At 50.5% G+C, this 27,864-nt stretch overlaps 1 protein-coding gene across 2 annotated transcripts in view; it reads left to right on the plus strand.

Annotated features, from left to right (window-relative positions):
- Nucleotides 1–27,864, plus strand: part of ZFAND3 (zinc finger AN1-type containing 3) — a 328,186-nt gene that overhangs the window by 297,946 nt on the left and 2,376 nt on the right. For both annotated transcript variants that reach the window (XM_070777441.1, XM_019985979.2), the window contains one exon: nucleotides 2,405–2,572. In XM_070777441.1, coding sequence (XP_070633542.1) covers nucleotides 2,405–2,572 — 168 coding nt within the window. The remainder of the gene's footprint in view (nucleotides 1–2,404; nucleotides 2,573–27,864) is intronic.

The raw sequence follows: 27,864 nt of genomic DNA on the forward strand, positions 1-27,864 counted from the left end.
TAAAAAACTCCATTTTTCTGTTTCGATTTTTACTCTAGAATTTTCTGTTTTTGTCACCCAATGGAAAAAAGTCTAAATAGGGTTATTAATACAAATAATGCCTTGGTTGGTTGGTTGGTTGGTTTTTAAAAAGGACCCCTGGAGAGCATTGTGGCCCCTGCCTGGTATATTTCTTTTGGCAGGCTGCTTTGTAATGATTTACATTTAGATAGTTGCTTGTTGCTTTTGTAGGGGAAGAGGAGGGGTCTGGTATGTCTGGCTGCCTCAGTGCTCACACCGGCTGGGTTTGGACAGCTTTGCTCAGCAGAGCTGGGAAATAGGCTGAACTTGGCTTTCAATTGTTTTCATCAAAGGCCTTGTTTGGTTGGTTTGTATTGGGGGAAAATGTCATGTAGGACTGCAAGAACTAAATGAAATGAGGAATGAAGTTTACAATTGCTGCGAATGGTGCGTGCCTTCTGAAAGTCAGTGTGCGGTGCAGTGGGATGGCAGCCGTGAGGAACCATTACAGTTGTCCCCATCGGGGCCAGTAAGTGCTAGGGCGACATGCAGCCTCCACTCCACACAGAGCAGGGCTGGGAGAGGGGTCCAGGTGGCCTTCACTGAAACACCGCCAGAATTCCCTGCAGATCCGGTGGGTAAGACTCCGAGTGTGCTTCCGCTGCAGGGGCCACGGATTCAGTCCCTGGTTGGGGAGCTAGGATCCTGCATGCTTCATGGTACGGCCAAAAGAAAAAAGAAGTGCAGCTGACAGCCTTCTGGTTCTCACTGGAGCCACAGTATATAGAAAATCAGGACTGCCTAAGGAGAAGATTCATTCATGAAAGAAATAATGAGTTTAGGCAAAGAGGGCGCATTAGTGAATAAAGCAGGTGAAACTTGCTGCCCTCCAGGAGCTTATGTTCTCCTGGAGGATAAAGTGAAAAGATAGTGCTGTGGAGGAACAAAAGGCAGGAAGAGCGGGCAGGAGTGGTCTGCATAAGGTTTTAAGGGAAGAAGACCTCATTGAAAATATTGCTTAAAAGACTTAAGAGGTGAGATCCCCTGTGGATCTGGGCAAAGAGTATTCCAGTCAAAGGGAACAGAAGGTGCAAAGGCTCTGGGGTAGGAGACAGTTGGCAGGCCAGCGTGGATGCAGCAGAGGGCAGGAGCAGCAGGGGACAGGGCCAGAGGAGGGCCCGCCGTGCCGGGCCTTCTGAGTGCTGAAGGAAGTATCAGAACTCCTCCAAGAAAGGGAGCTGTTAGGATTTTGATCAGGAGAGTGAAGTGATTCTAACTAGATTTTTAGCAGGGTTGCTTGGCTGCCTGATGGAGAATAGACTATAGGGACAAGGGGAGGGCAGGGAGACGGGTTAAGAAGCTACTCCGCTAGGCTGGCAGAGATGGCGATGGCCTGGAGCAATGTGGTGGTCGTGGTGGGGTGAGAATGTGTGGGATCTGGGTTTGTTTTGAAGGAGATCGTTTAGGAGACTCTCTTTCAGAGGCGATTCAGCACAGGTCACTATGGAGCCTTGGCGAGAGGTGCATTGTCAGTATTTCCGTGACAGTAATTCCAGGAGCGTAGAGCCCCACAAGAGCTGGCTCTTTTTTTGTTTTGAAGGCAAGGTATTTACAGCCTGCCTGTGACATAACTTCAAACTTCATTTCATTTTACTTTTTAAAGTTATTCAAAACAGTTGTTGCACCCTACACCACCAGCCCCCACCACCTCTGCCATCTCCCACCCACTAATTTGACTCCAGCCCTGGGGTTGTAGTACCAGGCGCTGTCTCTGCCCACCCCATGAAGGAGGCCATGGAACAGCTTGCTTGAGAACAGGCAAGGACACTTCTTCCCTCTCAGTAAACGGGAATAGTCTTCAATATTAGAGCCTGATTTCTTGTGCATTTAGTTGTGCATAGGAATAGAAATGTATTTTTACTAGAAAAGATATGGATCTGCCATGAAAGACTGATTTTAGGTACAGAATTGTGCTAAGTATGGTGATACAAAGAAATAGTAGGCATAGTCCCTTCTCTGGTGAATTGTAGTTTACTTGAGGACAAAGATCCCAGAAGAGATAACCGGTACAAGCAGTGAACAGTGAGGACCCAAAGGAGGGGTACAGAGAGAGGGGTCCTGTTTCCAGCTTGAACGGTCTCCTCGTCAGCATGGCTGTTATAAAAAATGACATAGAACTGATGTTTGCTGAGCCACCCCACCCTCCTCGCTCAGGCCTGGCTCATGAGAGGTCAGCTTTGAAGGTGCACGCTTGTGACAGTCAGAACTGGCTCTGGCTCACACAGGTCCGGCGCTTGGATAAGGGCAGTAGCCTGGTCTGCAGCGTGCCTGGCAGGAGATTAGTCCGCTCTGGCTCGCCAGGCCAGGCACTAACCCTGACGCCCAAATATGTTGTTTTGTGCAGATTCACAGTCTGAGAATGAGGCTTCACCAGTGAAACGGCCACGACTACTGGAGAACACTGAACGATCCGAGGAGGCCAGCCGGTCCAAACAGAAAAGTCGACGTCGGTGCTTCCAGTGCCAAACCAAGCTGGAGCTGGTGCAGCAGGAACTGGGATCGTGCCGCTGCGGTAAGCGTCCAGCGGGGGGTGTTAGCTTCTGAGAGGCTGAGCTCCTGGCTTCTCCCCCTGAGTACCTCCCTGCAGGCTGTAGGTTTGGAGCTCAGGAAATCGGGAGTAGAGGAGTATTATTTCTAAACACCCCGCGTTTCCTTCAGACATAACAAAACAGGCTAAAGCCTCCACGGCCACTCTTACACATAGCTCATTAGCGTTGCGCTGTCACTGCCCTCGGCTCCTCCCCACTGCATATTCCCGTGGTTCCTTCTCATTGATGACTTATTTGGAAGTTAACCAAACCCAGTGAAACTCTGGGATATGTACCATAAAATTCATATATTAATTTTGAATGAGCTTCTTGCTATGTGTAATAAATGGACGATTTCTCCCCCATATCCCTTATAAATTAAAGTTTGACTAGAAAATTATTTTCCTTGAACCATAATTCATTGTCATTTAACCTCTTGAGATAGCATTAAAGTAACCTTTCCTTTGGTGTTATTCAGTGTAATACCAACTCTTAGAGTTGCTGCAAAGGGGTGTCCTTGTTAAAAACTTCATGCCTGCCCACAGTGGAGCAAAACTTAGAACATTTCTTCTCCCTCTGACCACATGCATCACGAATTGTGTAGCTGTGTTTAGGCTGACTGCAGTGTTTCTGTATTGTGAAAGTATGGTTTGGGACAGAGTTCTCATCAGGCACGCTGGCTCTGGCCTCTAAGAACCCTGTATCCTTTCCAAAGCTCAGGAGTGAGCTTGTGCCTGGGTGGCCATAGATCTCCTGTAAGCACTGCTGCCAGTACTCAGGACTAGGTGGCTCTCCCGGCAGTCAGTCACTCAAAGCCCTTCATCTTGCAAAGAGATGGTCTTGGCTGCTCCTTGTCCCTCAATTACCTGCCCTGTTGGAATTGAGGAGGACAGGAGGGCGTTCCAACATCTCATGGAGACAAAGTAGGAACTCCTTTCCTGTCATGACTAGAAATCTGTTGCATACTGTGGTGTGTGGTACTCGGCAATATCAGAAACGTGCTCAGCTGTAGAACGGGGACTGGCATGTGGAGTCTGGGCGTCACCAGAGAGGTGCGGCCCTTTGGCCTGACATTGATTTGTCCTATTCAGCGTTTGTGTGAGAGTGTGGGGAGAGAGGCAGGATGAGACGTCAGTGGAGGCCATGGGCAGAATTTTCAGGCCTCGCCTGTTTTCCCTCAATGTGGCGCAGGTGAGCCCAGAACCTTACTCTTAGGTTGTATCTTGATCAGCCATGCTGTAACGTAAAATTCTTGACGAGGTGCTGAAGGAATGCTGTGGTTAGCTGAGGAAACTCTGGGATCTGCTGGCTAACCAGCTTTGCCCACAGTGGTCTGTCTGACCTTTTGTTGTCTGCACATTCTTGCTCTGGTCTTATGTGGCCCTTCGCGGGCTTCAGCAGTTCAGTCTGTTACCAGTGTTGTAAGGCTCCCCTGACCGTTTGCCTGTTGCTTTTGTAACACAGGCCTTTGGGGATTCCTAAATTAGAATCATGGGATTTTCCTGTACCTTCATTCTTCTTTCCTTCTTGAAAGTAACTGAATCCTGGGTATTACACGGGATTTGCCCTAGTGGGTCAAGCAGTTGGTCCATCCCGTGAACCGCCTCGCCTCTGGCAGTGGCTGATATCTCCTCTCCGCCTCAGGTAAGCAGTTAGAATTCACAGATTAGCGCTGAGAGACCCAGAGGTGTTGTTGCCGAGTCTCCCACTTTGTCCTTGAGCTTTGATGCAAACCGCCCATTTCCCAAGGCCGTAAGCACCCAGCTGAAAGGATCTAGAAGTGCATGTTGGATGGCTTCATGTGTCCCTGGAGTGAAGCCAGCTGGCCGGTCTGGTAAGCGCAGATTCCCCTGCCGCACTCTCCACCTCTCAGCAGGAGGCTGGCTTCTAAGTAAGTGCCGATCCGTTTGCCACAGACGTGCGTTCTTTTCAGGTGATGTAACACATGTCCCTTGGCTTGCGCCCCGTTTTGAGGGTCTGCTTATAGAGATTCGATTTTTCTGCTGGAGACAAAGCCCTGAGCTTTCTGCAGTCTCTCCAGATGTAGCCTTCCTAGAGAGAGCTGAGCATTCAGTTGGACCCACAGAGAGCATCACACTTACGTGCCCGGAGAGATGACTGAGTCAACTGCCACACTTGAAAAGACAAAGGACAGCGATGGGAACACACACCTCTAGGACTGTCCCCGATGAGTAGCTTGTGTTCCTCCTCCTGTCTGCTTGGATCTCTCAGGGAAAGGTGAGTTGTGTAGTTACTTCCTTGAGGCTGCACAGAGTGCTGGAGAGACATTGAACTGCCCAGGAAGGTTTTAGAGGAGGGGAAACAGTAATTTACTCCTGAAAGTGAAGACTCGGGAAGGCAGTTTAAACTCAAACAGAACACCTCTCCACTGCAGAAAGCCTTTATATATATATATATATTCACAATCTTTTTTTCCATTCCCCTTCCACTCTGTACAGGTTATTAACTGCTGACAAGAAATTCACATCTCATAAATAATGCTCAAGAGCCATTGCTATATAAATTGAATGTGTTATGAATTGTGATGGGCCTTTTTGTAGCATTCGGTGCCTAGAGCAGGAAGAACAGAGGATGTCATTTTCATTAATTTCTAATGAGGTGCCAATTAAAGACAGGGAGGACGCTCCGAAGGGAAGAGTGGCCGAGCTCCCCAGAATCCTCCGCCTGGGGCTGTCATCCAAACACTGCCAGCAAGCCTCCTCTAAAAATTCCATTAAATCACAGTCTCATCGAGAGCACACAGACACATTCAGCTCCCCTTTGATCTTCAAAAGAGCAATTTGTAAGGCGAGTTCTGAGCCTTCTTACATAGGGAACAGCTAGAGGTGATAGGAATTGTTAATTGCCAAGACATTCCATGGTCTTTCAACGAAGAGGTGAATTTTGAAGATGAATTTTCATCTGCCTTGCTGTGACGAGATAACCTTTAAGTCAACAATACCAAAGTAACACCCTCTTCCTGTGAAATCTTTCTGGGTGCCAATTAGAAAAGGCATGTGGTGTGGCTGGAACGATACCCTGCATCCCAGTGTATCTTCAGCGCCTTAACTTCTCAAGATGGAAAACAACTGCATAAACATGGATTTATTTGTTTCATTTTCAGCTCAGTAGGCAGATTGATCAGCCCGTTGTCGTTACAGGGGCCTTGTCTCTCCCATTGCCACCTAGAGAGGGTTCTTCTGAAACCTGGCCATCCTCTTCAAACCTGGGCTGCATCACAGCCACGTGACTGCTGTGTGTTCTAAGCAGATCTTGCATGACGCGCACCGCATGCTGCTTACATCGCTGTGCATTGCCTCCCAAAGCCGCAGAATTCATTTTTAAATACCAGTCTAAGAGCTTGCGGACGTTGTTGCTTATTTTCAACTGACAGTGACTTTAACTGTGAGCTGATAGCCCCCCTTTTGGGACAGCAGTGCTTTTACTAACCTCTTGAGTAATCTGGACTTCGTTTACTGCTTTCAAAATAAATTTTATTTTCACTTTAGAAACTCAAAGAGTGATGCTTTAGCTGGGACCTTTAGTTTATCGACTTCAAGTGCCTCAGTGGTCATTTCTGCCTTTTCACTGTCAGGTAAATTCAGCAAGTATTTATTGAGGTATGATTTTGTATCAAGCATTTCCTAGGTTTGTGATGGCTGTAGAAGCTAGAACACAGAGTGTAGGAGCTCATAGCTTAGGCCAGTGATTTCAGAGTGGGCATCAGAGTCGCACAGCCCACTGGGCCAGTGCTCCTGCCTTGGCGGGCCTGTGCCCATCTGACAGGCCCCCGGTCACGCTGGTGCAGCTGCTCTGAGGGTCCCTGCTCTGGGCACTTCTCACTCTGGGAAGCCTCTAAAATGTAGACTGGCTGGGCCTCACACTGAACATCGAATCAGAAAGAGTAACCGGGTATTGCTTTTTAACTTTTCGAAAGTTGAAAGCTCTTTCCTAGACTCTTTGAGAGTGAGTTGAAAACACTGTAGCCCTTTATCCCTGTAAACTCCAGTGAGTGTTTCCTCAGGATAATTATTCTATATAACTGTAGCACGGTTACCAGCTTTAGCAAACTGACACTGATGCTTCTGTCAGACCTATCGTCCATATTCTAGCTTTGCTAGCTGATCCTGTAATGTACTTTGTAACAGCATTTTCCGCCCTCTGGTATGGAATCCAGTCCATGGTCAAGTATTGCATTTAGTTGTCACGTCTCTTGAAGACTCTTAAGTTGTTTTCATTGCCTTTCTTTGTTTTTAGTGATCACTGGCATTTTTAAAGAGTACATTTCTCTACCCCCTTCTCCTTACCCTTCCCACCCCCTCTTTTTTTTTTTTTTTAAATAGAGCACTCCTCATTTGGGGTTCATCTGATGTTTCTTCATGATTAGATTCAGATTACATATTGCTAGCCAGAATACTATGTGGACGATGATATATTCCCCTCAGGGTTCTACACTGAGAGATGTAATAGTCACTCAGTCGTGTCTGACTCTTTGCAACCCATGGACTGTAGCCCGCCAGGCTCCTCTGTCCATGGAATTCTCCAGGCAGGAATACTGGAGTGGGTAGCTATGTCCTCCTCCAGGGGATCATCCTGGCCCAGGGACTGAACCCGGGTCTCCTGCATTGCAGGCAGATTCTTTACCACCTGAGACACCAGCAAAGCCCCTACATTGGGAGGCACGGACATTTATCTGCCTCTCATTATTGATACATTAATGTTGATTCATTCACCTTGTCTGGGTGTTGTCTGATGTCTCTAAAAATAGTGTGTTTTTGCCATTCTGACTAGTTAAGCATCTGTGGGAAATCCTTTGACTATATAAATGTCCTAATCCTCCTCAAAACTGTCTCCTAGATTTAGCATCACTGATGCTTCTTGCCTGAACCCATCTCTACTGTGATGGTTGTGCAAGGATGCTCTTCTGACTCTAGTCCTCTGCATTCAGCATTTGCATCCTTCTCCCGTACTTATCTCTTGTTGATATGAATTCATGGGGTTTTATATTTTTTCAGTGGTTTATAATTCACTGCTGTACTTAATTATTTTGTTGTTCAAATTGTCTCAGGTTTGGCCAGTGAAATTCCTTTGAGCTGAATTCCATGTTTTGTGACACGCCTCCATTTCTTTGAAAAGTGTTTCCTGCTCGCTGGCACAACTTGGTGTGTTCTGGGTGACCTTGTACTTAACCTTTGCCTCGTCCCGGCATCAGCTAGTTTTCCAAGGATCCTCAAGGTGATTTAAATATACACTCAAAGTAGGAAATTTGCTGGTCCCAAGTGGAAGGCAGTCACATGCACGAAGTAACCGGCATCCAGGCCAGCCTGCCACGAGCTTTAATCATGGTGCACGCCGTATGTTACAGGGATCTGGGGAGGGAGAGGTTAATTCCAACTGGCAGACTCTGGACAGGATTCCACAGTCGGGGCATAAGAGGAAGGGTGGGACTCAGAAGCGCAGAAGGAGGGACTGCGTGGGCCAAGCTGGGCGGTGGTCTGCAGGTGACCTCTGTGCGGCCTGCTGGAGCTTTGGGGTTGAGTGAGGAGAAACTGCTCAAAAGAGAGGGAAGAGATTCCAGATTCCAGTCTGGAGAGTGTGGACATCGGTTTGCAGTGAAAATCAGCGGTTTTGAATGTGGGCAATACTATCTAATTTTTTTTTTTTTTTTTCCAGTTAAGCACACAGAAAAGCACAGGGGGCTATTGAGTTCTTTTAGAGGACTGATGTAGGGAAGATGTGAACTGGTGCACACAGTGGAAAGGAATGTGCTCGCAGCACAGCCGTCCCCATCCTGGCGGGGATGCCTGCACGCTGAACAGATGGTGGCATCCTTGGGTCTGGGCTGGGGCGAGAAGCTGCAGTGATTGATTATGGAGCCTGTAGGTGACCTGCGTCACCAGCATCACAAACCACCACAAATAAGCCCACACTTAGGCCTTTATTTTAACTCTCTTTCAAGTGTGATTTAAAATTGTCAGGACGTTTGGCATCCTGTCCTGTGTCTCAAAAGAATCTAAGGCAGTGTGTTCTTATAAAAGGCCTTATTCTACGGACAGAGTTCTAGATGGGGTCTGTCAGAAAGCCTATCCGGGGAAACTGGATAGGTGTTGGTTTGGCTGGTTAGGTGTTTTTGTTACTGCCGTCCAGTGTCGAGTACACACTCTGTGTGGCACGTAGAGAGTGCGGTGACCAAGATCCCAGCCCTGTAGGGGCTCCTGTTTTTTATCCCCAGTCTGGCGGTGAAAGGCTGAAGTTGTCCCAGCGGTTCTGGGGCAGCAGCTGGGTGTGTGTTTACCTTATGGTTCAAGGGAAGGAGGTGCTGCCCACCCTCCCCAAAGCAGAAGCAGCGGTAATGACGATAGAAAACTGTTGATGCAGCCTGCGGTAGGCACGAGAGCAAAAAGGAGCTGACACTTTGAGGCAGATTCTAATAAAAGTTTCTCCCTTTGCTACTCTCTTCCTTTTACTCTCACTATCCTTTTACTTAAGCAGGAGTGTGCTTGTCCATATTCCCCGTTTAATCTTTAATGTATAAGAGTTCTGGTCTAAAACCAAACAGATTAGTCCCTCTGCTGCTCTTGTAAATTGCAAGTTGAGGTGTTAGAGCAAAACAAATCAAACCTTGACTGAACACCAGCTCCATGTATTTAGCCCGTTAGTTTGCTGCGTCCCAGAGACCCAGCGCACCACATGCCCTTTAACAGGACGAGAGAGAGTGGAGACATGAAGAGCCCCTCCCCAACAAAGGAGCATCAGCGACCAGGTTCTAAAATGCAGAATGCGCAGCTCACATTTACTGAAGCCCCACTCGTGCCTTACTGACAGGTGTACCAGCGGACCGTTGTCCCCTGAAGTGAATATTTTCCATCTGGTTAGCAAATTTGCAACTATCTCTATAGTTCAGTCGTAGCAATAGCAACACAATAATAATTTTATAAAACTATTTGATAAAATTACCCTGTTGATAATATTTCTTTATGGAGAGGGAAAAATGGCTTTATTGCAAAACTAAAGTAAATTTTTAAAATTCTACGAGTAAATCATTTCAGTTCTTTGCCAGTTAGTAACGTGTGTGTGTTTTATAGATTTTTTGACATATAATTTATAAATCATAACATTCACCTGTTTTAAAGTTCAGTGAGTTTTATTAACTAAGTTGTACAGCCCTCACCAAGTTCAGAATTTAGAATACTTCCGTTACCCTCCGGAGTTCCCATGTGCCCCATTTTCAGTCAGCCCCTACACCACCCCAGTTGCGTTAACCACTGATCTGCCTCTGTTGGTATAATTTTGCCTTTTTGGAATTTCAGCATCTGTGGATTCTTGCTGCGTATGTGCAGTCTTGTGTGTCCACGTAGTGTGCTATTCCTGAGATTCATCCGTGTTGTCACACATCAGTAGGTCATTCCTCTTTGATGTTGAGTATTATTTCATTGTATCAGTAGTACCGTATTTGTTTATCCATTTGCCATTTGACATACATTTGGGTTGTTGCCAGTTTGGGGATATTATTAGAGCTGCTGTCAGTATTCACTCAGAAGGCTTTGTGTGGGCATAGGTTTTAGTTTCTTGGGCAAATAGGTGAAGGTGGAATTGCCAGGTTGAAAGGTCATTAACATTTTAAAAGAAAATCCCATCAACAGTGTATTAAGGTTCCAGTTCTCCATAATTTGCCAGCATTTAATCTTGTCATTCTTTTTAACTTTAGCTACTCTAATGGTTGTGTGGTACCATCCCTCTCTTGTATGTTAATTTTCATTTCTCTAGTGACATGATGTTAAGCATCCTTTTCAGATGCCTTTTGGCTACTCATATATCTTGTTTTCTGAAGAGTCTGTTTATACTTCAGATATCTTGCCCATTTGGAAAGGTTTACAGAATTACCATTTTAACAGTGGTCTAACCCATGAAGTATTTTAGTTTGTTGATGCTGTTATAAATAGATATTTTTATTTTTAGATTGTTCTTTGCTGCCACTCAGAAATGCAACCAGCTTGTGTATATCATCTTTTATCTTGCAGCCTTACTGAGTTCACTTGTTAGTTCTAAAAGTGAAAGTGGCTCAGTTGTGTCCAACTCTTAGCGACCCCATGGACTATATACAGTCCATAGAATTCACCAGGCCAGAAACTGGAGTGGGTAGCTGTTCCCCTCTTCAGGGGATCTTCCCAGTCCAGGGATCGAACCCAGGTCTCCCACATTGCAGGTGGATTCTTTACCAGCTGAGGCCACTAGGGAAGCCCAAGAATACTGTAGTGGATAGCCTACCCCTTCTCCAGCAGATCTTCCCAACCCAGGAATCGAACCAGGGTCTCCTGAGTTGCAGGCGGATTCTGTACCATCTGATCTACCAGGAAACCCAGAGTGAAGTGTTAGTCCCTCAGTCGTTTCCAGTTCTTTGTGACCCCATGAACTGTAGCCCACCAGGCTTCTCTGTCCATGGAATTCTCCAGGCAAGAATATTGGAGTGGGTTGCCATTCTTTCCTCCAGGGGATCTTCCCCAACCCAGGGATTGAATCTGGGTCTCCTGTATAAGAGGCAGATTCTTTACCATCTGAGCCACCAGGGAAGCCCTTTCCAATCTGTATGCCTGTAACTTCTTTTCTTGTGTTACTGTACTGGCTAGAATGAACCTCCTTGCCATTTCTTTGATCTCATGTAGAAAACATTCAGTTTTGTTTTGTTTTTACCGTTCATGTGTGATTCGGCTGTAGATTTTTCATAGGTGGCCTGACAGAGTTTAAGTTGTTACCTGTGAAATACGTTTTAGGAAACCACAGGAAATGTTCAAATACATTTTCCCCAGATGGTTGCTCTAGTTCTGGTGAGCTACCATGTGGCCTAACAAAGGTGTGTTTTAAAGAGTTTTTCTGTCCTGTGCTTAACGGTTGAAACACATGCTCTTTGTTCATGGTCATAACGTGTCTGTCTAGCTGTAGTGGGGAAACCTGTGACCTGAGGTCACTCCTCTTTTCTGAAGGCCAAAATCATAGCAGACACCCAAGATACTGTTCTGGGTTATTCTCACTTGAGGTAATGAAAGCAAGGCACACTGAGCAGTGCTTTGAAATGCTTTGTTTGAATTAAATGCTTTTACCACAATACAAAATCACACACACAGATTGTGGGTAATAGGTAATAGGATCACATAGCACCAGGATTAGAGGGGGCCTTAGCAATCATTCATCAGTCCAACCTCCCCCACCTTGGGTAAAGGAGGAAACTAAGGCCAGAGAGATGGCCACAGCCTCATATCACACCTGTGTGCTTACGCGGGCTTTAATCTGAGACTCAAGGAGTGCTGAGGAGTTTCTGACCGAAAGACTGCTCACCACTCCCTGCCCCCAGCACGGCTTTCAGCCCCCACTGAGTGCAGCTTCTCATTTCGTATCCTTGCCTGTCCCCCGCTGGACTTCTGTTCTTATCTCCTCTGAAGTACCCAGAAGATTTCTTGGCCTTTCTTTCCCCCAAATTAATACACATTATTCTCTTAACTTCTTAGTTCAGACTCCAGAACCTGGTTCAGGACTTGGGACTCTTATATGGATCATTTGCAGCAAAATGTCACCAAATTAGAGTAGTTGTGGTAAAAAATAGTATTTAGTCAAAATAATAGGATTGAAATACTATTTCTTTTAAAATAATAACAAATTGCTCACAAAATATTGGTGAAGAAATGTCCTCTTTAATGTCTTTTATGTGTGTAGTTATAACAGATTGTGTTCGGTACATTGCACGTAGATAATCTGCTGCTGCTACTAAACACCCTCCGTCTTCCTCCTCATCTCTCTGATTCCCTCCGGAGTAGAACTTCCTAAGAAGCGCGGGCCTGAGACCAGCACTGCGGAGTGCCTGAGTAGCTGAGGGCACTTCTTCAGAAAGCACAAGTGCAGCTGCCCAGGCAGTTCTAACAGACCCCAGGGTTTCACACACTACCTACATGCTTCATAGCTCATTTTTATAGGAATGCAAAGATAATTTAAGACAAAAGAGAGTTACTAGAAATTTCCAGTGAGGTCATCCACATCAGAGGTTTTAAATCAGATCTAGGCAACTCCCTTCTCTCGCACTTGGAGGTTTGCGTCGTCTTCGTGTGTGCCACACGCCCTCCTCCGCTGCTCTCCACTCTCCTGTAGACCCTAAGCTCCCCAGAGGCCAGCGCCACGTGCTGCTCTGGCTCTCACAGCCCTGGCTAATGTGGCCTGGGTGGGCACCCCACCAGTATTGGCTGATAACATGCAAGAACAAGTCAGAAGTCAGAGAAGCGTGGCGCTCTGGCGAACCTCCGGGCTCTCTTTAGGGGAAAAGTCCTTTTGTGGTTGTGTGTGAAGGCAGGCCTGAGCAGGTGCATAGGAGAACGTCGGGGCTGGTCTCCATGGAGACTCTTGATGCCAGCGTACATGTAAAACCTGAGCTTTCCCCAAGGGAATAACTAGCTTAAAGAATAAGGTTTAGATAGAAAACCGTAGCATTATTTATTTTTACATACCTTTATCTGCCTTGAATTTTTATTGGTAGAGGGGGAGAATCAGTCAAGACATACATGCTGTCAGAGGAGCATTGCTTGCTTGGTCTAATTAAAATTATGTGATACGCTTTTGGCTTAGTTAAATACTCTACTTTGCAGATGGGTGTATTTGCCTAAGTAAAACCTGTGATTCATTTCCAAATGGACAAGATGGGCTCTTTGGAGGTCACAGAGACTGGCAGGTCACAGACCTACTGTGTGTAACCACACCAGTCTCCCATTGCTGCCTATCAACCCCATCACTCTCTTTACTCAGAGTCCAAGCACTGAAATGACCTAGAAGTTACTCATCTGGTGCCTGTCCAGCTTCCTGACCCAACACTGCAGAAACGGCATCAGCAGGGCCCTGGCCGGTAGTCCAGCCCCTGTGTAGGTCCAGCCTGGAGGGGTGAGGCCTGTCTTATTGCCAGGCAGCTTAGACTGACTAGGTGCTTCCTCCACTGCACTAACAAACACTGCCCTCTCTGTATAACATGCCCTTCTTTCTCGGCTCTCTGCCCTCTGGACAGACCTGTCACAAATCACCTTCCTCTCCTGCAAGCCATCTCCTCACGGTAGCTTTGGCTTCCCAGCACCCCCGGTCCTCCAGGCCCAAGTCCATGTATGGGGCCTGGAGAACAGTGTGGGGGTGCAGAGGCGAGGCGGGGCAGGACGGCCAGGCTGGGCTCAGGGCTCGTCTCCACAGTTTGCTCCATCAGGGGCCCTCACAAAATCTGGGTGTCTCTGTGACGAAACCTTTCCCCTGCTGATCTCCTCGTGGGGCCGCTCAGAAGCCGTCTGTGGGGCCCCCGGTTAGCCCCATTGCTGGAGTTCTCAGAGCACACTCGGGCCGTCTGTCTGCCCTTCTCCACACCGTGAGCCCTGGAGGACAGGCTGATGCTGTGTTCTTCGGCCGCTCTTGGCCCTGCCATAGCACCTGGTGTGTGGTGCTGCCTCGGTGAGCGGATGGGTGAGCCCTGTACCACTGCAGCTGTGACCCTCTGGGTGCAGGAAGAGCAGCTTTATTGAGCACCTACTTTGCACTAGATGCCTGAAACCATGTTATATTGTGTGACCCTTAGCATGGGTGGACAGATGGTCCATTTTACAGAGGTGGAAAACTCAAGCTTTGAAGTCAAGCAACTCAGAAATATTAAAGAAGCAGCTGGCACAGAACCCAGGTCTGTTGAGCTCCCACCACTTTCTCGTGTTCCCACCCTGGGCCATGGGTGCCCTAGACAGCGAGTGTGTGACTGCAGGGTGCCTTGTCCCTCTTTCCAGCCGTGTGGGTCTTAGCTGCTCCTTGAGCTCTTCCCCACCTCAGTGATGCAGTCCAGTGACCGGTGACAGTTTATGTCGCCTTCTGAATGGGTTCCCTTGTCCCATGTGCCCCTTGTCACTCACTGGGATATGACGCTTCTGGAGGACAGGCCATGGCGTTGCCACCTCTGTGTCCCCCGCTGTGCCTGGGTAATGTGAGACACAGCGGCACTTAATTCTTACTGACGTGTTCATTCCATTTTCTCCTGAGTGCTAATTCATGTCCTTGTTTTCCTTGAAAATACCTCCTCCAGGACACCTTAGCCAGTGACCTCTCCTCAGTGCCCCCGATTTATTACACGGAGCTGGAGCATATTGATTTTATTTGCAGTTGATTTCTTGCTTTGCTTCTTGTGTCCTTCAGCATTTTCCTCTCTGTGCATCTTTAGCTGTCTTTAAAGGCAGGAACTAGTGACTTTTTTTTCCTTCTTCTCTTCCACCCAGCCCCTAGAATAGAGCTCTGTAAACAGTGCACAGATGACCAATAAATACTCTTGACTCCTTGAGCCTGATAGCTCCTTTCCCTTCCTGGACTGACAGCCCAACACTGGAGTTTGAATCCTTTATTTATTAGATGAGATTTCTATAGCACCTTTCCTCTGAAGAGATCAATATCAATGAAGTTGGTTTCTGCTTCTGGAAAGTGCTTTTACCTAAGCAGACCAAGGTTCTGATATGATCACGTGAGAGTCCTTACACCTTGACTCTCGGGCCCTGGAGAGGCAGGCTCCAGGCAGAGCCTTGCCGCTTGCTTCAAGTTTGGCTGCCTGTTGCCGGCAGTGAGCCCGATAAGACCGTGACCAGACAGCAACACGGGCTCTGCAGCGTCACTGAACGAGAACTTGCATTCGGGGAGTGAGGCGTTTTTGGAAGACTGATGTGAGAAGGCTGCCCTAACCGGAGCCCCAGGTGCTGTGATGGTGGGTCGCTGGCTCTCATTCATTGCCTGGTGTCACCCAAACGCTTCCGCCTTTGAGACTCCAAGTCACGCCACCAGGGAGCTGGGTCCTGGGGACAGAGCCACGAAGGGCCTGAGACCCAGAGACTCAAGTGCCGGTGAGGCGAGGAGGAAGTGCTGGGAGCTGGCGGGAGACACGCTGTCACACTGCACATGTGGGTGGTCAGGACTGACTGTGAGATCCGGGAGCAGAGTTCAGAGGCCCCAGACTGAAAGGGGAGAGGAGTCTGTCATGTAAATTATCGAAGTGCCCAAAGTAGCTGCATCAGCTGGCTTCTCTAGAAGTTCCCACCTCTCCGTGTCTCCTTGTTGGCCAGACGTCATTCCCATCCCTGCTGGGAGCGAGGCGGAACCCCGTAGGGAATGAAGGCCTCTTCTGTGCTCTGAGAGGGACGGGGGCAGCAATGCAGAGCCCTCCTGGTGTGGAGGCTCAGTCCTCCAGACTTGACCTGCCCTCGAGCTGCCATCCAGAGAACACCCTGTGCTGTGGGTCCGGAGTTAAGGCAACCGTGGTTACCGAGGCACAAAGAAGCGGGGAGAGAGCAGCATGGAAGGGGCGGGGGCCCCGGCACGGGCTCCCGGGGTGGTGTGCACTGGGGAGGCCCTCCGCTTCCCTCCAGGGGCTTGGAGGCTGCGGTCTTCCTCTCTTGTCACCTGTGGAGTTGTGCTAGGGCTACTCCAACCGTTCAGTGTACTCTCTGCCCCAGAACAGTGCCTGGGACCTGGCTGGATGACAAGAAACGCCCCTCTTTGCTTTGGGTGCCTCATCCACTGCTGTGCAGGTAACGCGTGCGTGCAGTGCCTGCTGCACGCCTGGGCACGGGTGCCTGGCCTGTGGGCACCTCCCCCTGGGGCTGCCTCCCATTGCAGATGGCCAGGCCCGCTCCCCTTATTCCAGCAAGTTCTCTGGGGCTGCGGGGGGGCGGGCGGGGCGTTTTCGTGCATGTGTCACATGCTCTTTTCTGGCCAGAGTTTCTGCGAAGTATCCGTGAAGATGCTCCTTGTGATGCCGGAAATGGGTTGTTAGGCCAAAGGGCGGGAGGTGGTGGGCAGAGGCTGCGGCTGCTGTCCTATGGGTCTGGGAGGCTTTGTCCAGTGGCGGCCCGCTTGTCCCTCAAGGAGGGGAGCGGGGCTCTTCCTCCCTGGCCCGTGAGGACCCCCACCCTGCAGCAGCCAGCCTCTGCTCTGCAGTGGAAGATGGGAATGCGAGTCAGCACACGATGGAGTTTGTGCATTCTTGTGATTAGTACGTTTGATGACTTGTGTTCTCTAGAGCCATGCACTACAGTGTTACAGGTTCAGAGGGGGAAAGTTCCAGACGTACAGATAAGGCCCAGCTTTGTGTTAATTTTCCTGCATCAATTACATTGCTCTTCCCTTGAACTGGATGCTACCCCAGGATTAATTTTCCTCAGAATCTGGAGTAATTGGCCAAAATACTAGGGTAAAATGAGAAATGTCAGGGGAAATCTACATGGTTATATCCGGTTCTCCGTTGTCTGTGCTCAGCTCGTTTGTGATCATGAGTTAGTTCCAGGAGAGCATCTAATGCCATCTTGGACGTTTCTGGGTTGCCTCTCAGAGTGAGCTCAGTGAATATAGGCTCATATTAATAATGGCAACAGAGAAGCATAATTAGGAAAGCAAACTTGGTACTGGAGGGAAAAACAAGGAATCCATCGGAAGCTGAGACCAGGCAGTGATCGTCTTGAGAGTGTGCCTGCTCCAGCTGGTCCCCAGGGGACCAAGGGCCGGCCGCGTGGCTTCCGTGGGCCTCCTCCTGGTCCCCAGGGGCCGGGGGTAGGCCGCGCGGCGCTCAGGGTCCTTCTCCGGGAGAGGGGCCGAGGGGCACAGGCACCAGGGTTAAATGTTCTTTTTACTGCTGAAAGTCCTTTTCTTTGTGTAAAATGTTGACTCGGATTATTTATTCATTCTGCGAATCTTTATTGAGCTCCGGAGGAACAGAGAACAGAACTGTCACTGGCCCTGCCCTCGTGGTGCTTTCTTCTCTGGGGGAAAGATGCAGTCTGTGAGGGAGCAGGTGAATGAGAAGCTTCTGAGAGGAGTGCGTGCCGAGACGGACCAGATGTGGAGCCTGCGGGGCTGAGACACAGAAGCTGGGAGAGCCGGCCGTCCAGAGCACTGGGGAAGAGCAGCCAACCGCCCTGGAGGCTGGAGCTGCTTGGCGTCCGAATCTGAGAATCCGAGCACACGTGTGAAGGGGTTGGGGGCCGGATGGGCCGGGAGGCCTTCGCAGGTGTCAGAATTTTATTCTAAAAGTAGTGGGCAGGCACTGAGGGGTTTACACAGTGAATTTCATGATGGGATTTATGAGTTTAAAACAGCCCTCTGGGACCTGAACACAAACATACGTGTATGCTCAGACTCTCAAAGGTGTGTCAGAGCTGGTGGTTGCTTTGCCTCTGGGTTGGTAACTGAGAGAATGGGATGGGAGACTGACTTTTTGCTGAATATCATTTTATACAAACTGAATTTCTGTTATATTCACATATGACCTATTAGAAGAGGAATTAATTAACTAGTGTGAAAAAAGTACATGTCAATTCAATTAGCCTTAAAAAAAAAAAAAGAAATCTGTCTGAGAGTGAGGGAGAAGGCTTGGAGGGCGTGGAGACAGGTGGCGGGCCGCGCCGTGGGCGGTCGGCGGCCCCGAGGCCGGAGGCGGAGGCCTGGCTCCCCGCGCCCCGGGCCTGGGCCTCCTTGCTGTTCCGTCTGCGTGCTGCGCTCGCTCCTGCCACAGGAGGTTGTTTCAGTGTCTTGGTTATTATAAATAGTACTGCTGTGACCATTGGGGTGCATGAATCTTTTGAAAGCAGTGGAAACCATGGTTTGTATCTAACCTTTGAGTGAGCCGCACACCGTTGTAGCCATTGGAGGCATGTCTTGTGGTCAGTTATAGAGGCAGCCTTTTTGCTTTCATGAAATCTCGTCAGGAAAACAAGTTAAATGGAAAAAAAAAAAAAACCTACACAAATGACCTGAAAATTATAACTGTGACTAGTGATTGAAGGAAAAGTCCAGGAGATGAAAGCATATAATAGGTCCCTAGCCTAATCTGAGGCTCCAGGAAGATCTTCCTGAGGAAGAGCCGTTGAAGCCAAAACCTTCAGAATCAAGAACGCAGTGAGGTCCCTTTGTCTTGAACATGGAGTACAGGGGTGGGTGGTGCGAAGAGCGGGAGGCTGCCAGGAGCAGAAGTGCTGAGGCGGCTAATGACCAAGGCTAAATGAGAGTGTGCTGCACAGGTCGGGGTGTGTGGGCTCACTCTGCCTGCTGGAGGAGGCTGGGCAGCGGCCTGGGCGTGAGGTACTGGTGGTTCTGACCAGGTGGCTGCTGTGTGGATGGGAAGAAGAGAGTGGATTTGGTTTTTAGAAGCAGGATCCACAGCACTTGCTAACTGAATGTGAACGTTGGGGAGGATGCCGTGATGGCTCCAGGGTCACGTCACAGCCATTGTCTGCGTGGTGGCCCTGTTCTCCTAGGTTGGGGGACACTGAAGGAGGAGGTGTGTGTTCCATTTTGGACATCTTACAATTGAGGTAGCCAAGATAGCAAGGAGTTAATTGGATACGGCGGCATGGAGCTCCGAAGAGTGGTCTGGGCAGAGAGACAGTTCAGAGGGGGCAGCATGTGCAGTTAGAATTTAAACCTTGGGAGAGAACAAGGGATCCAGCACTGAATACTTCTAATATTTAAAGGACAGAAGATGAGGTGCTACCAGAGAAGGAGAAGGGCAACACGGAAAACTGGGCACCACAGAGCCCATGGGGAGTCGGCTGTTCAGATCTGTCAGAACCAACTAGGGCCCTTGGGATTGAGAAATGTTCAGGTTCTGTTCATGGGGTTCTTTAATACCCAGACTGGAACTATTCGGTGAAGGAGCTGGGTATGAGGTCAGCTCCTCCCTCACATCTAGACAGGAAGTCTCCCAAATCCTGGAGTGGGCTGTCCATTCGGTGGGAGTTTCTAAGTGTATATAGTTTATAGTTGGACTTCAAATTTGAGCTCATCTCTTCAGCTAAAACATTTCTCTGCCGCAGAGTAAGCCTCTTTCCCTCCAGGAGAGGTGTGTTTAACCAACTTTAGCTCGCTTCTCTGGCCTTCTTCTCTCCACCCCGCCCTCCTGCCACACACATGCGCACAGCAGATGTTGTGGGGCCTGTGACCTTAAAGCCCAAATTTCTGAAAATAGAGAAAAGCATGCTTGTACCCTTGAGGCCCTCAGAATGACCTTTTTGAGTTGTGTGGCGACAACAAGCACGAGACTCCCTTCGAGAAGCACACAGGACGGGTGCGGCGGCGCTGGCACAGCAGAGGTGAAGCGTCGTGTCTGCAGCGTCTCCAGCCCGTTCCTTTCTCACTCATCCTTTCTCACCAGCTCCCAGCCTGGCAGTCTCGGGAAGTAGACATGGGCTTTTCTGCACGCAGTCAGTACATGACCAAACTTGGAAACACACATGGTCTGCCTCTGCTTCGGAGAGAGGCTTGCAGACTTCTCAGCCATTCCTGGGAGAAGCCTTCACAGGAGCAAAGAAGTTGTTCCCTGCTGTCCTTGGAGAGTTTCCGCATCCCTTTCATGGGGTCCCTAACCACTGACTACTTTCCAGGCTGCCCTGTGTAGTCGTCATATATTTAATCAGGTTTTTCTAAAATTTGCATATCTTCAACAAAAATCTTTATTGAGCTTGTCAGCTTATGGCAGCGCATTTATAGTATGTAGAGGGGTTTGTGCAGAGGGACAGAGGAGACGTGTGCATCGCACACTCACAGGAAGATTTCCTTGTTGTCTCTCCTTTGTCATAGGAGACAGGAGCAGAGTGTAGACTGAGCGGCAGAGGAGGTGACAGGATGAGCAAGCCTTGCAGGTGGGGGCAGAGCGGGGGGCCCAGCCTTGAAGCCCGACGGGTGAGCGGGTCTTCCTCGAGTCAGGCTTCAGCTGCTCTGGCCCTTAATGGCTGTAACAACCCCATTTATCGGAGCCACGCCTGCGGTCTGAAAGGCTAGATGGCTCAGCAGCAGCCACATGGCTGTCGGGGCCGTGCAGCTGGAACGGAATCCAGCATTTGGGCTCCTTACTGGATTCTTCAGAAAGAGAACTTGAGTTTCCCCATAAGGGACCTGCCGTAGCAAGGGGGCACTAACCGGAGGGTCTGTCGTATTTGTCCTCCCCCTTGACCCCAGCCTGTGGACTGGAAGGCCGGCAGAGAAAAAGGGGCGGGCGTTCCTCTCTCGCTCCAGCGCTGTTCTGGAGAGGCACGCAGCATCTGCAGTCTCATGTCCCGACGGCCCTGCCACTCAGATGCCCTGTGACTTGATGGACTGGCTCTTGCCAGCGTAGCCTTCAGGGAGGCCTGGCAGCTGGATTGCCCACTTTGCCCTCGGCCACTCTTGGGTAGGACAGGTTCAACCCTTCTGTTGTCTCTGCTGCAGGTTTGGAGTTGGTTTTCTAGGAGCCCTCTGTTTGAGAAGGTCAACTCTACAGACAGGAGACTGTTGAAGGAGAAGGCCAACCAGTCAGGAGCCTGGGAGAGAAGGATGAGGTCTCCTCTGGAAAGCAGTTCCTCACGACTCCCCCGAGGCCCCCCAGGGTGGGGGCTGGAGGGGGGCGGGGGAGCTGGCCAGGAGTGCTGGCATCTTCTAGGGTTTTTGGATTTTGAAAACTGCTCTGGGTTCTAAGAGGGTAATGCTACGTGTTTTCAGCTACTGAAATAAAATGATATTTAAAAGAGCAAGTCATTATTCCTGTGGCATAAACTGCCTTGAGCCATTTTCTTAGTTTTTAAATACATGCTCCTCTCTAGATAACACAGCCTGGTTGTGATGTGAGCCTGCAGCCAGCCCCCTTCTCCTCCTGCTCCGGGGGGTTAAAGAGCTCACAGAGGGAAATCGGGGTGGGGGGAGGTGGCTCTCACAGGTCCAAGCTGAAGGCAAGGGTTCCTTCCTGGGGCAGGTGCCCAGCCGCAGGTCTGGCCCACTTTCTCTCCCACACACACACCGTTGAAAAACAGGCAGAAATGAGAGGTGGAAGACCTGTTCCCTGGGTGTCGGGTGATGGAAGATGTTCCTAGAAGTAGACGGGCATTCCCCATGGAGGAAAGAGGTCAGAGCTTTTGCAGGAATGAGGCTTGAAGGTTTGAAGAGACGACGATAAAGGAGACCAGGGTGGTGGGTTGTCTGTAGCTGTGCACACCGTGCCGGGAGCTCCATCACGCTGGGCTGTGATGCACGCGCCTCTCGGGGCCCGCGCCCCGGCTCTGCGCGGGCTCGTGTGCCTTGGCCTTCTGTCACAGTGCTTTGTGTTGTAGCATTTAGCTTGTGTTTAACTTGATATTTTAATTGATTTGGAGGAAAACAAACACTTGTGTCTGTTTTAGCGCTGCCTTGGTGGTGGTCACTGGTTTTCATTAAACGGGTGAGTGCACTGCTTGTGTGCCAAGTCGCTTCAGTCGTGTCCGACTCTTTGTGACCCTGCAGACTTGTAGCCTGCCAGGCTCCTCTGTCCATGGGATTCCCCAGGCAGGAGTACTGGAGTGGGTTGCCATGCCCTCCAGGGGATCTTCCCGACCCAGGGGTCGAACCCACATTTCTTACGTCTCCTGCATTGGCAGGCAGGTTCTTTACTGGCAGCGCCACCCGGGAAGCCTGGTGAGTACATTGGGCTCGTGTGAACTGAAGGTTCTTTACTGGCAGTGCCACCCGGGAAGCCTGGTGAGTACATTGGGCTCGTGTGAACTGAAGGTTCTTTACTGGCAGTGCCACCCGGGAAGCCTGGTGAGTACGTTGGGCTCTTGTGAACTGCAGGTTCTCCTTGCCCTTGGAAAACAGACAGACTGATGCCCACTTGGTGATTTACAGTGGCTTTGGTTCCAGCCCCCTGGGTGGCTGACTGCATCCACCCGTTCTCTCCCCAGCCCCGCCGAGCTCTGTGTCAGCCACTCAGGGAGCAGGGGTCCAGCTCTGTTTCTTGGAGTGTGATTGCTCTTCCCTCCACTGTGTGAAACTGGTGATGGAGGAGAGTGTGAAACAGGTGCATTCCGTTCCCGAAACACCTGCATCTGCTTTGCCTGTACCGTGCCTGATAAAATGCATTAAACTCCTGTAATGCATTTTTGTGCTACAAATTCTGCCTTGGGCACTGGGTCAGTGGAGGCGGTGTAATCCAGGGATCACTGCTGGTGAGAGTGTAAGTGGCTAATGTTTTCCAACAAGCGTTCCTATAGCTACCTGCTGTTCCCAGCGCGCGCTTTTAAACGAGCTCTGAGGTCAGTTAGCCGTCCTGCATTTTAAGAAACTTCTGTGTTGTTGGAAAAGTGTGATTCTTTATAACGAGCTTGCCCAGTCATTTCAGATGTGAGTCAGGCATAATTGTTGTTTACATTGAAATGGACAATTCAGAGAGCAAATGGTCCTTACGGATGAGCTGAGATTTGGAGGGCCCGTTACCAAGGTGTCTCGGAGAGCTCTGGGAGGTCTGGGGCGGGCTGTGTTTGCTGTCTGAATAACAGGTGTCTGATTGTCCTCCTGCCGGGACACAGCTGCCTGGGGCTCGTCACTGGTGGGAAGCGTGCAGGGACGGGCGTGTCAGTGCAGCACGCTCACGCAGCACCACCCAGGGCCGCGCCCGAGACGCCCTCGCAGCGCCGCGCTCCCCCAGGCATGCCAGTGTTTCTAGGGTCTGCTGGAACCTCTGACATCTGAAATCCAAATGAGCAAGAAAGTGTGCAACATTTCTTGTGAGTGGGGTGAAAACACGGAAGCACTGGAGCCGAGGCCCACCCTGGTCTGAGGCCTCCCTAACATGGCCGTCTTGGGAGAGCCCCCAAGTGGGGAAGTTTGTCAGAAAACAGATGTTTAATTAAAGTCCGTAAGTATCCAGACCTGCGCAGTTTCGCCAGCTTTATTGTCTTTTTTAGCATTTACTTGGCTGCGCCGGGCCTCCCGTTGTGGCCCGCGGGATCTTTGATCGTCACGGGGCACGCAGCCTTAGCTGTGCGTGTGGCGTCTGGTTCCCCGACCGGGGATCGAACCTGCGCTGCCTGCGCTGGGCCGCAGCCTTAGCTGTGCGTGTGGCGTCTGGTTCCCTGACCGGGGATCGAACCTGCGCTGCCTGCGTTGGACTGCAGCCTTAGCTGTGCGTGTGGCGTCTGGTTCCCCGACCGGGGATCGAACCTGCGCTGCCTGCGCTGGGCGCACAGAGGCTTAACCCCTGGACCGCGGGGAAGTCCGACTCCAGCTCTAAGTGGGGGTTTTTACTCCAAGATAAAGCCAATAAGCCACATTTCTATCTGGCAGGGTTTGAATAAAAATGTCAGGAGCTCAGACTTTGTGAATTTTGGCATCGCTTTATCTGCTTTAGGAAATCCCATGGAAGAAAAAGACAGTTCCAACCCCCCGCTCAGTTCCTGAGGTTCAGAGGGAAGAGAGGCTGGGGGTCCCGGCCTCAGTCAAGGGTGGGGGCTGTGCTGCCTGCAGGTGGGAGGCTGGCTCGGCCCTTGGTCCTCCAGCTCCTCCACCCACCGTCCCCCCAACAGCAGGAACGGGGCGGGGTGCGGGGAGGAGGGGAGGGCCGGCCGACGGGCAGGGAGGAGGGGCGGGGAGGACTGGCCGACAGGTCTGCAATCTGGCTCAGGCCCTCACCCTGCTGCCAGCAGTGCTCAGAGGGAGAGACCTGTCTCCTCTGCCTTGGGTGTTCTCTTGGGCAGTTATTGTCACTGATTTTTGTAAACAAGTGAGTGAAACAGGAAATACTGTTACAACTTTCATAGCACTTCTAGTCAGTCAGGTGTTGGTTTTGTATCATCTTTGCTTAATGGTGGCATCTGTCAAAACTGTTTCAGTCCTGGTGGGTGGTCTCACAACACCCACACCCGTCTCTCTGGGAGCAGAGGTGAGGTTTAGCTGTGGATGAAGGGGTCTGAGTGGAATGGATGACTTTCGGATGTTGGCTTTAAAAGCTGAAGTTTGGTTCCCACCAGATGAGCGCTTTTAGAAACCTGCATGTCAGACCTGTGTGAGTCCTGGAAGAATGCACCTCAGGTCCACTTTCTGCAGCTGGAGGCACCTTCACATTTATGCGGCACCCATTTCCACCCGCGAGCTGCCTCTCCATGTGTCCTTCACCCAGGATGGTGTCTGGCTGGGGCGTGGGTTGTACTTTCTGCTCTGCCCTGTCTCTTGCTGTGCACAGCCACAGTCCCTTATGAGGAGCCCATGCCCGTCAGCCGCCGTGGTGACCTGGGCAGGCCTTTTCTTTGTCAAGCCCTGAGGGTGTAGCTGCTGGACCCCTTGCAGGGCAGCTTGGGGTGGGGTGGGAGGTGGGGGCTGGGCTGACTGACCCCACCTGTGCGGGTCTGGCCTCCCCCCTCACCCAGGATGGCCTGCCCGAGCCAGGCAGCATCGAGAGAGGGGCCTGGAGTGGGGGCCATGGGACACGGGGCTTAGCTGCTTCTGCACCCTCCCCTTTTCATCAAGGGCTCGTCCCGAGTGCTCTTCAATGCTGGCAAACAAACGCTAACCCACGTTCTTGAGTGTTTTGTGCAGATTTACTAGTTTTGTGCAGATTTACTAAGAACAGCTCCGGTAACAGAGGAGCCAACAGAGCCCTAACAGAGCTCTTTGGCCTCCTCCTAGGCCAGTATTTCGTGGGAAGCAGTGATCAGGGCTCCCAGGAGCCAGGCAGCTTGTGTGTATGGTACGTCGGGGGGAGCGGTTGAGGTTAAACTATGTTTAGCATTATGAACCATTTGTTTTTCAAAAACTTCTACCTTGGCTGTTTTCCTCTCTTTTGGAGGGTTGGCATTCTTATCATCATATTCTTTACTGCTTATGCCTCCCAAGGACTGTATATAGAGCTATCACAAGCAAAAGAGTAGAGTATTGAAGTTGTTTTTAAAACTACTTGACGCTGAACTGTGGGGCCATAAGGAGCCTATAGATGAAAATATATATGTATGTGAGTGAGAGTGATAATGATAGGTAGTATCAAAGCCCCTTTCGCAGCTGATCAGCTGTGTCCTTTCTGCTTTCTCTCCCCCTGGCCGACCCTCTCTGCAAAGGCCCCACTTGGTTTTTGATGAATGGAGTGAGGAAGCTTGAGTCTGACCAACCCAAGACAGAGGCTGTAAACACCCTGTGCTATGAAACTGCTCCTCACTGAAGTAATAATCTTGTTCCCCAGTAGCCTGATTTTGCATCTTTCCATGTGCCCAGCTTGGTCTCTGGAATTCCATCAGAGAGTAATTGAACATTCATGACACTTGAGTGGAAACAGGTCTGTGGGTACCGAGAAAAGAGGATAAAGATTCAACCCACCCACCAGTCCCCTGCCCCCTTTCCTGTATCCAGCAGTCCACCCCACCCACTGACACTTCCGAGCCCATTGGCTGTTGTTGGTAGATGATAACCTACTCAGCATTTGGGAGAAGTTCTAGCATGTATCTTCCACTTGGTGGGCGATCCTGACAGGAGAGGGAATTGGGCTTAATTTATATCATCTACTAACCTCAGTGCATAACCTTGGGAAGTGAGCCTTCCAATATTGCCCCCAGACTTTCTCCCCAGTGAATGCCATCTAATTTTTTTTTCTTTTTTAACCAGCTCTACTCCCACAATTACCTGTTCAGTAGTTTCCACATTTCAAAAATCAAAGCCAAGTGTCAAGGTGTGCCTGAGAGGTACACAGAACCTGCACAGAGAAATAAGGTGTTCCTGGCTGAGGAGAATCCCCAGGTGTGGGGAGAATATCCAGGGTTACTGTGGTCGTGGTACCTGGCTTCCTTTTCCAGACAGAACGCAGGCCCTCCGGTCCACCCATCGAGTTGGTGGTCGCCTGGAGTCGGCAGAAGGCGGGCTGCGGCGGAGCTGTGAGGGGGTGTGGTGAGACCTGAGCTTCTCCCCTCCTTCGCAGTCTGCCTTTGACTAATGAGGTGTTAGACTGAGCCAGGGCTGAGTTAATTTCAGGGCTAATCCATTTCCTGCTACTTTTATTCAGCCAGCACCATCCATCAGGAGGAGAGGAGAGCCCTGGGGACCCTCTTCTGCATCACCCCAATATCTTGAAGGCAGGGAAGGGCAGCAGGGGGCCTCCCGCCCTTATTAGAGATGCTGAAGGTGTAGAAACACGTTAAGCCTTGGCGACAGAAATGTCTCCACTCACTTCCGGCTGCTGTGCGGCTGGCCAGTGCCCCCACCCCCGCCTCAACCTGGCAGTCGCTTCTCCCTGCCCGGGTGGGCTTTGCTCCAAAAAGATGATTGTGCTCGTCAGACGAAGGATGCATATTGAGGCCATCCACGCTTCTGCTGCGAAATCCTTTAGGAGAAAGACAACTGGTATCCAATATCTTCAAGTAATGAACTTATCAGTAAATATAACACACGGGCTCATTAATCTTCACTTTGCTTTTGGGCCAAGTGGGAGCTCAGCTTCTCGGGAGATGCAGTTTCATCTGTTCCTTCCCTCAAACCTCGTCCTGATTTAGACTCAAACACACTGCCCTGCTCTCCCTGGGAAGCAGTTAATAGTGTTTTTTCATACAATGGATTGTTCGGGCTCGGCCTGTTTGCTCAGGCCGTGGGCATGTGTCTGCACTGGGTGTGATCAGGACATCAGAGCAGGACTGTGAGTGTCCTGAGGCATCGTCTCTGGGTAAAGCAGCTGTTGTCCTTCGTAGCCAGTCTTTGCTTCAGTTCCCACTGTCCTGAGATCACTGCCTCGGCCCTGTTTTCTCTGAAGGGAATGGAGGATGGGGAGGGCAGTGGACCCCGGGGCGCTGCCCTTCGTTCTGCCTGCGGGGGCCTGGGCTTGAGAGAGATCTGAGATGAGATGCTGTTTGCCTGGGGAACAGTATGGCGCACACTGGTGTACAGGCCCCAGGAGGAGGTTCAGGAAAGGATTCCGATTCTCTGCAGCTCAGGCCTCTGGGACCTGGAGGTGTGACCAGTTAAGAGCTGATGGGATGAGGTGATGGGGGAGCCAGCCCAGATCTCCTGCACCTTCCCTGAAAGAAAGGGCCAGACAGACCCAGGAAACTCAGATGACTGTCCACCGCCCGACGCAGCCCATGCCCCTGTGCCCTCTCCTCAGCTCTTCCTTCTGCAGCATCTCGGTTGCAGAGAGCCTGGCCCGCGGCCTGCCCACTCCCAGGAGGAGGCAGGCCCGGGGCAGTGGCGGGGGGGGCCTCACCTCCTGCCCCCCAGGTGGGGTTGAAAGTATCCGGCTCCACTGAGACACCAACTGGACTCAACATTTCTGTTCTTTACCTTTAAATACGGTACCTTCTCCAGCCCTTGAAATGACCCGTTTTTCCTGGAGAGCCCCACTCGTGTGTGTGTGTGGTTTCCCTCAACCTTTTAGAAGCAGTGGGTGTCCTGAGCTGGGTACTGAGGCTGGCTCCGGCTGGGAGCGAGCTCTGTGCTCCCTGACACCCACGTGGGGCTGCCGGCCACGCGTGTCCGAGGGAGGCACTGCGCG

The sequence above is a fragment of the Bos indicus genome, chromosome 23 (genome assembly GCF_029378745.1).
Source record: "Bos indicus isolate NIAB-ARS_2022 breed Sahiwal x Tharparkar chromosome 23, NIAB-ARS_B.indTharparkar_mat_pri_1.0, whole genome shotgun sequence".
In the NCBI taxonomy this organism is placed as follows: domain Eukaryota; kingdom Metazoa; phylum Chordata; class Mammalia; order Artiodactyla; family Bovidae; genus Bos; species Bos indicus.